This window comes from Amphimedon queenslandica, unplaced genomic scaffold (genome assembly GCF_000090795.2).
Source record: "Amphimedon queenslandica unplaced genomic scaffold, v1.1 AMPQUscaffold_12814, whole genome shotgun sequence".
NCBI lineage: Eukaryota > Metazoa > Porifera > Demospongiae > Haplosclerida > Niphatidae > Amphimedon > Amphimedon queenslandica.
In genome coordinates this window covers 26,533-37,316 of record NW_003546950.1, presented here as the reverse complement: position 1 = coordinate 37,316, position 10,784 = coordinate 26,533, and the positions used below count along the sequence as shown (strand labels likewise).

At 34.9% G+C, this 10,784-nt stretch overlaps 2 protein-coding genes across 2 annotated transcripts in view; one reads left to right on the top strand and one right to left on the bottom strand.

Annotated features, from left to right (window-relative positions):
* Positions 1 to 1,231: 1,231 nt before the first annotated feature.
* Positions 1,232 to 7,001, bottom strand: LOC100641188 (uncharacterized protein C05D11.1-like). Its single transcript, XM_011408770.2, has 14 exons — positions 6,814 to 7,001; positions 6,645 to 6,727; positions 6,235 to 6,393; positions 5,767 to 5,922; positions 5,402 to 5,578; positions 5,002 to 5,169; positions 4,536 to 4,711; positions 3,550 to 3,652; positions 3,416 to 3,484; positions 3,128 to 3,238; positions 2,336 to 2,479; positions 1,901 to 2,110; positions 1,743 to 1,845; positions 1,232 to 1,389 (listed from the first exon to the last, which is right to left on the bottom strand). The coding sequence occupies exons 1-14, from the start codon at positions 6,962 to 6,964 to the stop codon at positions 1,232 to 1,234; spliced, it is 1,968 nt and encodes a 655-aa protein (XP_011407072.2). The 5' UTR covers positions 6,965 to 7,001.
* A 211-nt stretch (positions 7,002 to 7,212) lies between these two features.
* LOC109586668 (hamartin-like) overlaps positions 7,213 to 10,784 on the top strand; it is a 7,723-nt gene continuing 4,151 nt past the window's right edge. The window contains exons 1-8 of the mRNA XM_020002871.1: positions 7,213 to 7,557; positions 7,721 to 7,810; positions 8,327 to 8,389; positions 8,596 to 8,740; positions 8,896 to 9,050; positions 9,373 to 9,446; positions 10,346 to 10,470; positions 10,599 to 10,782. Of these exons, the coding sequence (XP_019858430.1) occupies positions 7,360 to 7,557; positions 7,721 to 7,810; positions 8,327 to 8,389; positions 8,596 to 8,740; positions 8,896 to 9,050; positions 9,373 to 9,446; positions 10,346 to 10,470; positions 10,599 to 10,782 (1,034 nt within the window). The 5' untranslated portion in view covers positions 7,213 to 7,359. The remainder of the gene's footprint in view (positions 7,558 to 7,720; positions 7,811 to 8,326; positions 8,390 to 8,595; positions 8,741 to 8,895; positions 9,051 to 9,372; positions 9,447 to 10,345; positions 10,471 to 10,598; positions 10,783 to 10,784) is intronic.

Genomic DNA, 10,784 nt, shown 5'->3' with positions numbered 1-10,784 from the left:
AGAGAGAGAAAGAGAGAGAGAGAGGGAGAGAGAGAGAGGGAGAGAGAGGGAGAGAGAGAGTAAACTGTACAAGTACATAAAGTGTCCTGTTAATATTTAATGGATTCCAGTGAAGTGCAAACATCCTTAAAGGAAAGATTAACTCTCAGGAAGAATGAACTTAGAAAAACAACTGCCAAAATAATCACTCAATACAATATAACATCAGTCACTCACTGTAAGCATAAAATGAAAATATTTATAAAAACATACTACAAAGATATAGACAACACACAAATAGTTTACATGTACATGTACATATGTACATATGCTTTTACATATACATGTACATGTAGATGTACATGTGTTTAATCAATTCTCAGGAATTGGTTTCTATAAACATTCAGTGTGTGTGATTCTTAGGAAAAGGAAGGGAGACTTCCATTGACTTGATAATAGTAATCCACGCTGTACCTTGCACTGACTATTAGTAGCTGAAAAGAAATTAATGATGTACATGTACATGTACATGTACACGTATAATAGCGAAAATAATTAAACTATGTGTACATTGTATATGTACATGTACTAAAAGTATAATAATAATAATAATAATAATAATAATAATAATAATGATGATGATGATTCCAAATTTCTTCAATTTTAAGTGTATCAGCAATCTTGCCAAATTGCAATGTCCATACAATAATAATGACGATCGTATGATTGTTGATATTTATTTATAATTTTGGGGCAAGTTTCGTGTGTAGTCTTGTTTAATGCATCTATAACTATTCAGCTTCCTGGCCAAATACTCTGAATTCTTGGCCAGAAAGTACCCTACATTTGTACGACAGAATTCCAACATTTAACAAGAAACAGAGGAAATACGTGTAGTGTACTAGTAAATATACTACAACACAAAACAGTTCTTGTGTATGTAGAGGAATCAACTAATCAAAGAACGTACATGTACAATACAATTACAATACAATTGCAGCGTACAGGTACATGTATACATGTATACATAATACAATTACAGTTGTATATGTACCTGTACAAGCTCTCTCAGGTGGGGAGAGTTTAATGACTCACTTCTGTATAGTTTATACTGTACACAGACACTCACATGTACACTTACATGCATTATATCAAGAGTGGATATAATAATTATTTATTTAAATTGTACATGTATATATATTGTTACTATTTTTGGTATTAGAAATGGTAAAAAAAGAGTAGGAATATAAATCTACATGTATAATGTATGCTCTACCTTTATTGATATTAAAAGAGCATCAGGATACTGTCCTGGCATGAATCTGCCCCCTCCTCTAATGCCAAGAGATGAGGAGTGAGATATTGTGTTAGCTTGAAGCTCCTTCACAACAGTTTCATAAGGAATCAGCTCTAGCAGGGGAAGGAAGAGAAGGATAGTAATTTTTATTATGTACATGTACATATTGATGTACTTATGCTGTGTAGAAAGTTTGAGTTGATTTCAACTTCAATTTTTCAAGTTACAGCCATTTTAAGAAATTGGCCAAAATCTAAAAAATACCCAAGGCTATAGTCCATGGTTTTTTCCCAAAAAATGGCTCCGAAATCACCCCCCAATTTTTATTACATTTTCTGATACATATTGATGTACTTATGCTACATAGAAAGTTTGAGCTGATTCTGACTTCAATTTTTTGAGTTATGGCCATTTTAAAAGTAGTAAATTTTCAAAAAAGCACATTTAAAACATGTCCATAATGTACCTCCATTTCTTAGAACTGGTGATTCAAATAGAAGCTCAGAATAAAGTGATAAATAAAATCGTAATCTTTTTGGCAAACCACTAGTATCCAGAACAGCAGAAAACTAAAAATGGGTGTGGTCAAATATTAAAACTATCATTATTATTATTAAAACTAACCTCCACAAATTTCGTTTTGATGTGATTAACTTGTAAGAAAAATGGCAATTTTCCGACCGGAAATCTATTCAACATTTCGGAGACTCCGCCTTCTGGTGTCTCAGAAGCCCCGCCCACATTGTGATTAGCAAGGACATTTATGGGATGGAATGAGATAGAATCCGTGGAGGGAACAGGCAAGGAACTAACCACGTCATCAGGGGGAGGGGCCTAAAGTACATGTACATGTATAAATAGGTATAGTTGGGAATTTTGTGATGCAACAAAATTTTAAAGTTTACAACGGAAGTTATAATGGTTGCTACAAATTAAATAGTGAAGTAGAAAAATTTATACTAATATTAAAAAACTGAATTGCTTGTGTACGAGAGGGATCAAGATGTACATGTACTTTTTTCTTTCTGTATTTTTTATTCTTCTCTCTCTCTCTCTCACCTCATTCTGCTTAATGGAGTCTTCAAGTATTTCCTTTTTCTCCTTCAGTCCCTCCTCTTTCAACTCTTCTCTTTGCTTCTGTATCCTCTCCTTCTCCTCTGTCTCCATCTTCTCCGATAATTCAGCACTTGGAGTGCCTAGAATCTAACAACAACAACAACAACAATAATGTTATTAATAATAATAATATCAACAGTACTATTTTATTATTATTATTATTATACATAAATAAGATAAGATGAATTATGTCAAGTCAGGTTAAGCATCATTAGTTACAAAATTTACTGAATTAGGTTACAGTATCCTACACACACACAGGTACATGTACATTCCCAAATAGGCCCATAAAGGCTTCTATTACCCATCTTTATAATTCTGATAAAGGCTGCAAGGGTTCTTCCATTACACAATACAGTGGGGGAATCAATAAGTGTCCTTTATAAAGAGGCTCAGTCTTTATCTTTATTGCACGTATATACGCACTTCAAGTTACGTGATGTTTGGACTAAAGATAAATTCATTAATGATAATTAATTGTAGCAGACAAGTTAATTTGGAATACAATTGGATTTTCGGCTAGCGATAGGATCAATATTGCATTAGATATAAGTGACAATATGGAGATAAGTTAATAATGAGAGACTAATTCATCACAAGCAACTGCAGGAAGACAAAGAGACAGAGAGAGAGGGGAGAGAGAGGGGGGGAAGGAGAGGAAGGGAGAGAGAGAAAGGGGGAGAGAGAGGGGGGGAAAGAAAGAGGGGGAGAGAGGGAGGGAGGGAGGGTTTTTACCGTTATCCTGTGTGGTGTTACAAAATACTCGGTGATCAGTTCAACCCAGAATGACTCTGTTTCATTCAAGAGTTTTTCATAACGTGGAACCTGATCCAGGTAATCACCAAACTACAATGTACATGTATAAGAGAGAGAAGAGAAAACACAGTATTTAGAGTACATGTAAAAACTTTGATTCAAAATGCATTTAATTTATAATCATGAATGAATTTAACGAAATGTATATGATATTTTGGTTTTAATAAAATGTACATGTACATGTAAAATTGAATACAATAGACTAACATCGTCAGGTCGGAATAAAAAGTCTCCAATTAGAGAAAAAGCAAAGAAATAATGTGGACACTCCTCAACCTGTAATAAAGAAAAGGGCGTGGTCAATATGAATCAATTAAAGGGGCGTGGTCAGCATTAATTACCTGATTAAGTATTTTGAGAATCCTTTGCTTCAATATGCTGGCCATACGGCTCATATCAACGGACTCAGAACCATCAGATAATGACTGGAGAACACTGACGACTCTGAGAAAGAAAGAGAAAAATATAATTAAAAATTGGGGGTTATTTTGGAGCCATTTTTTGGAAAAAACCATGGGCTATAGCCTTGGGTATTTTTCAGATTTTGGCTCATTTTTTAAAAATTGCCGTAACTCATAAAATTTAAGTTGGAATTAGCTCAAACTTTCTACACAGCATAAGTACATCAATATGTAACAGAAAATGTAATAAAAATTGGGGGTGATTTCGGAGCCATTTTTTGGAAAAAACCATGGGCTATAGCCTTGGGTATTTTTCAGATTTTTGCTCATTTTTTAAAATGGCCATAACTCAAAAAATTGAAGTCGGAATCAGCTCAAACTTTCTACGTAGCATAAGTACATCAATATGTATCAGAAAATGTAATAAAAATTGGGGGTGATTTCGGAGCCATTTTTTGGAAAAAACCATGGGCTATAGCCTTGGGTACTTTTCAGATTTTTGCTCATTTTTTTTAAATGGCCGTAACTCAAAAAATTGAAGTCAGAATTAGCTCAAACTTTCTACACAGCATAAGTACATCAATATGTATCAGAAAATGTAATAAAAATTGGAGGTGATTTTGGAGCCAATTTTTGGAAAAAACCATGGGCTATAGCCTTGGGTACTTTTCAAATTTTGGCTCATTTTTTTAAATGGCCATAACTCAAAAAATTGAAGTCGGAGTCAGCTCAAACTTTCTACACAGCATAAGGACATAAATATGTAACAGATAATGTAATAAAAATTGGTGGTGATTTCGGAGCCATTTTTTGAAAAAAACCATGAGCTATAGCCTTGGGTATTTTCCAAAAAAGCTAACTACAGTGTATTAACTATACAATGTACATGTACTGTACATGTATATAGTATAAACTCTCTCTCCTACTTCTCTTCAACGGTATTCAGTTTATCATAAGGGACTCCCTCCATTGCGATCCCAAAGACACTGACACTGTTCTCTAGCTCCATACAGTCCACGTCAGAGCAGTAAGGATCCTCAATCTCAACCAGTTCCCTTTGTAACGGAGCCACTGGTGTATCAGTTAAATACTCCATTATGACCTGAAGAGGATTAGGGCAGAGGATTTATATTTTAAAATTGTCAGATTAATTTTAATTCTATACATACCATACGGGATCATTTATTGGCAAGCTAAAGCTACACAGTATTAGGTGGAATTTAATTTGGCAAATTTGTAACTGTGTATACATGTACATGCAGTTACAAATTAATAGCTATACTAAAATTCACTACAACTACCAGCTACTCAATAAGCATGTGCATTGGTATATATTTCATTAAAAATATCATGAAAAAAACTTTAATAATATTAAAGTATTCTCTCCCTTACCTCCATTGCCGTCATTAAGTATCTCTGCGAAGCCTTTGGTCCCCTCCAACATATTCTAACAAGACCATCGTCCTCTTCGCTAGTTGGAAACTGAACCACTTTACTGTGGGACCCGTTTAATGGAGCCACGGGACTCTGCCATGGACGAGTGAACTGAGGGAGCTCACCCTAATTAAAAAGCACATGTAATTCTAATTAAAGAGCACCACTTATTCTAATTAAAAAGCACTCCTATAGCACACTGTGACGGACAATGGTTATAAAGTTTAAGCTATATGTATTAAATTAAAGTCGTGAAAGCTTATCAATACAAACGTATGTACACGTACATGTACATGTACATGTATAATGCAATCTTGATACAATGTACATGTACATGTACATGATTCCATGTCCTTACTTTGCTCAATATTTTCTCTTCAAATTCGCTAAGAGATTTAAATATCTGACGAGGCTCAATTTGTCCGGTGATGATGAGGTTAAGGTTGTCGGGACGATAGTAGGAGGAATGATAGGAGGTGACCTTCTCATTGCTCGTGCTGTCACGAAGATTGGACATACGCCCACCAGTTTCAGACTAGAGAAAGAGAGAGAAAGTAGCATTAGTAGGTAATTTTGGAGGAACAAATTTTGCTGAAATTTTTGACATAAATTCTTGTTTAGTTAATTGTTTAAAATGAGTCTGGCAAATGGCTCTAAAATCACCGAATTCACCTAATTTTAATTGTATTTCTACAAGTATGCATCTCTTTCTCTCTCTCTTACCCTGTATCCACAGCCTTCAGAATACATCAATTGTAACATTTCAAAGTGTGTCCGATCTTCACTTGTATTCTCCCTCGCTTGCATTTCACAATAGACCACACCTGCATTCTCACCCTCCCCGTTAATGTGATGCACCTCTGTAGTGTAAGCTGGATCCTAGCAACAAAATATTAATAATGACAACACTAGCAAATCTATATTTATAATGTACATTCGTCTAGTAAAATAAATTTATGCATTATTTAATCTTTTTAAAAACTCTAACGATTAATTCTTGGTCTAAAAGCTAAAATGCTCATTTTTAAAGACCAATATAGCTAAAAATGGGAGCCTTAAGCACCTAGGCTAGTAGGCTCAAAGACGAGAAATTTCAAGAGAAATATAAGAAACCAAAAGTCTCCAAAACTCCCTTTAAATTTAGCAGCTGGTGGTGATTATATGATTAGTATATGATTCATTATATCATACAGTTAGTGTTGGGTAGAGTATATGGTCCAGGTATATCGGAAGTAGGTTGAGGAATCCTTCAGTACCAGCTGTCGTTATGGTGTAGCAGGTGTGATCAACATCAGTCCAGGCGTTAGTACCCTGGGCTAAACAACGGTTTGCTAAGAGATCCAATACACCCTAATTAATAATAATGATAATAATAATAATAATGATAATAATAATAATAATAATAATAATAATAATAATAATAATAATAATAATAATAATAATAATAATAAATTTTATTTTCTTTACTACTTATTTTTGTTTATCCTACATCTAAGTGCTCTTTGTTTTTATTTTTAATAATAAAATGATGTAATTACATGTACATGTACACAATACATACATGTACATGTACATGTGCGCATGTACATGTACAACGCTACCTTATATGGATATTTCTCGCTCCCCATAAAAACCAGGTGCTCCAACGTATGAGGTAAGCCATCATGATCATGAGCTTCTGTAGCTGCAGGCAAAGAAGAAAATTATTAAAATTATTCATTAAATTAATTAATTTTATTATTATCAATTTATTTTAACATTTTAAAATACCTAAGCAGAAGTATCCATTCACGAGTGGTCCTTCTACTTGAGCTATTGATATTATCATTTTGGTTCTCTTGGACACATACTTAAGTACAGGGACACCTCCTATCTTACAAGAAGCCACGCATTCATAAAAATCCTCTGGATTGGACGCCATTTTGTCAGGTACAGCTAAAATTTTGATGAGTCGATCTGTTACAATTTACAAAAGCAACGCACGTGGTTGCTCTATCCGGAGATTTGGAATTTTCCGGATAGTAAGTCATGCCCACGCACGTGGTTGTTCTATCCGGAGATTAGGAAATTCACCGGATATTGAGCAATGGCTAAAACTACGATGTGTGTACGGATTTAGGCCAGCTCCGTTTATTACCAAAAAGGCAAAAGGTCAGTGGATCTTTCTCTCTCTTTCTCGTCTCTTTCTCTTCTTTTCTCTCTCATATCCTCTTGCTCCCACCCTCATAATCTCCCTTTATCACTAACAATCCTTTTACTCTTCATAAATCAGATCTTCCCTCTATTTCCTTAACTTTTTAGGCTTCCAAACCAGCCATGAGCATAACAGAAGAGCTCTCAAAGCTAGAGACATCAGACGCGTCTCTTTCTCAGCGTCTGGTCCAGTCCTGGAAGAGAAAGCTCAACGTTTCTCGAGAGCCTGAGCTCCTCTCTGAACTGATAGACTATCAATTATCGACCCAGTCTAAACCAGCTCTTAGGATACTACTAGGCACCAAGGACCTTTATTCACATGTAAATTCATGCATCAGATACTCTAATGATTCTGCACTTTATGTGGCTTTAAGTGGGCCGATTGCTCCATACATTTAATGGGAAAAGTACTGTAATGGTGGCAATAGAATATCAATTGCACCTCTCCTTTATTCCTCTTTCTATCTTTCTCTTTGTGTCTCAGGATTTCTTTGCAAAGATCAACGATTGCTTGCATCGCCAGTCAACATGTCTCCAGTCTTTAAGACTACTCTCTCACATGCTGATCGGACAAGTTAGTTTTTCTATAGCAGTAAAATGTACTTTAATACTAGCAGTGTAATGTACTTTAATACTAGCAGTGTAATGTACTTTAATACTAGCAGTACAGTGTATCTTACTAGTAGTACAGTGTATTTTGATGCTAGTAGTTCATTGTACAAGAAAATTACACAAAAGCATACACAGATATTCACTTAAGTCACTTTGTCTTTCAACAGAATATGTAGCAAAATGATTAGAATTTTTAACTTCAATATCCAGTAACTACATATGTACATACATTAAAAATATCACTGTGTGTTTGTTCTTGACTAATGTATATTCATCAAATTCCATCTGAAAAAGGCTGGAGCTAGCCTTTCAGATTATTATTGTTTCAGCTGTTTGGTCGATGACGTCATTTTGTTTTAATAGTAAAGTATTGTTTTTATAATGACAAGATTTTTATCAAAACCTCATCTTCTCGTATTTCCCCCTTTTGGCCTTTTCTCTTCCCCCCTCTCTCCCTCCTCCCCCCTCCTTTTTCCAGACCAGCTGGCTATACAAGATAGTCCATTCTGCTGCTTTTCCCACTCTTCTAAAATTACTTAGGGTAAGCCAACCATTATGACTGCTGCTTTTTCCCATCTTTAACTTGCTTTGCTCTTCTTACCTTACATGTTTTATTTAACATTTTTTATTTACTTTTTCTTTCTGGGGCCATTAGACTGTTACTATGGGCTATAGTCTGTTCCTATAGCAATAGTCTCATTGTTTTTTCTTACCCTCACCCACTCTCCCTTTCTTTCTCTTTCATAGCCCATTCATTCTATCAGTATCATCACTAGTTCTGTGTATCTGTTGTGTGCGTTAATTCCATTGAATCCTTATCACGTGACACCGCATCTACCCGATATATTTGAGAGTTTCACGCTACTGGCAACTTTGAACTGTGGAGGAGAAAGTAAGAACACTTTCCTCTACATTATATTAGTCTATTTTCAGTCTTTTCTTTGCCTTTTTATTATGCTGTACATCTACATGTACATTTATACATTTATTTCTTTCTCCCCCTCTCTCTTCATTTTCTCCCTCTCTCTCACTCTTTCTTTCTCTCAGATAAAGTATCAGAAGAAGTCTTACTGTCTGTTCGAGTTGCAGTCTATTTCCTTTTCCTTCAACTCTACTCTCTCTACCCTTGTTCATTTGTACAGTATCTTAAAGGAAGGTTTGGCCCAACTGGTGAAGTACACATTTATCAAGAATACATTGCAGTAAGAATTTTATATACACGTGCAAGAATTTACATGCAACTTTACACGATAATTTTACATGAGCAAGAGAATTAAGAGAGTCATTTTAAAAGAAAGAGAGAGAGAGTGAGAGAAACCTTTCACATATCAGCAAGTTAACACTGGACACATGCAGTGCATGTGCAGTACATCTCCTGATGTATGACCTGCTAATTGTGGTTATTATCAATGGGCCAATGCCTTCACTGGTTTGTACATTAGTGTGTTAATGTGTGAAAGACATGTCTCCATAAACAACTCTCCATAAATACCTTCTCTCTCTCTCTCCCTTTTTCTTTAATAGCCATTATTTCAATATGTCCAGCTCCATCCCAACCTTATTGTTGAACTACCTTCACAGGAAACTCAAAGAACAAAGTAATGACTTGTACATGTACATTAACACAATTACACATGTACAAGTACAAGTATGGTTTTGTAAAGGTCTTTTGACAAAATTTTCACTCAATGCATCTACATGTACATGTATATGTACAGCTTTTAATCTAAAAAAAGAATTATTAATCATTTTACTGCATTTGTACATGACTGACCTTATTGAGTGATGGCTAATATTGATAGACTGTATTGATAGCCATTGCCAAAGATGGTTTTTATGTGGGCACACAGGACCAGCTGGACATTCTGTGGCTTTATTCGATACTCAGACTATCATAACTGACCTAGACCCTCTTTCTCTCTCCTTCTCTTCCTTCTTGACCTTTTCAACTAGAAAGGATATATTTTGATAACCTTCCAGTGCATGATATTATGATATATTATAATAATATTTATTTAGTCTATTAATCATGATGATCAGTGTGTATACTGTTACAATGTTGGGCTGTACTTTTGTATCAAATATCAGTTCATTATCAGCTCAATTTTATTTAGTGGGTGGATTTAGTATTATAGTGCTGTAGCATCTTGTCAGTGAGTTTTTATAAGTTGCTCCAGAATTGGGTCAAAATTCCTGTACTATAGTACAGTGACTTTGGAAAAATAGTGTCAAAAAGGAAAAAAAGAGAATTCTCAATTTTTATGTTTTTTTCTAATACATATACATGTACTTATGTTGTGTAGAAAGTTTGAGCAGAGTCTGATCAAAATTGGATTTTTTATGAATTTTAAAAGCCGTTCCAAAATTGGGCCAGAGTTCCTAGGTTTTTGCTTGTCACGGATTTTGTGACAATGGAGCAAATGGGTTTTTACGTTCCCTTTAGTTCATGATTAGTTTTATTAAATGCTTCTCTCTCTCTCTCTCACTTCCTTATTAGATGGAGTTCGAAGGATCCTAGTGAAATTGCTACTCTCTCACTGTCCCTCTGTGTTGATCCTTGCCTTGTCTCTAAGAATGAAAACTATGACAGTATCTCGTGTAAAAATACTTCTACACTAAGAGGTAGTGTAAAAGATACATATACAAGTGCAAAATTAAAATTAGCATGTACATGTACATGTAACTTATATTTATCCATTTACAGTTTTATTTATACATGTACATCTATTTATTTTTATTTATATTTTTAGGTGAGTGTAGTTCTTCAATGCTACAGTTACCATCAGACCAGAGGTACTGTGGTGCACTGTCAAGTAATGAACTATCGGAAATGTCCAGTCCTTCCCTCGTCTTTACTCAAGTGGCCCCTCCCCCTAGCAACACACCCGGCAGCCAATCGAGTCGTACCAGTTTACCCGTGTTGCCCTTAGCCACGC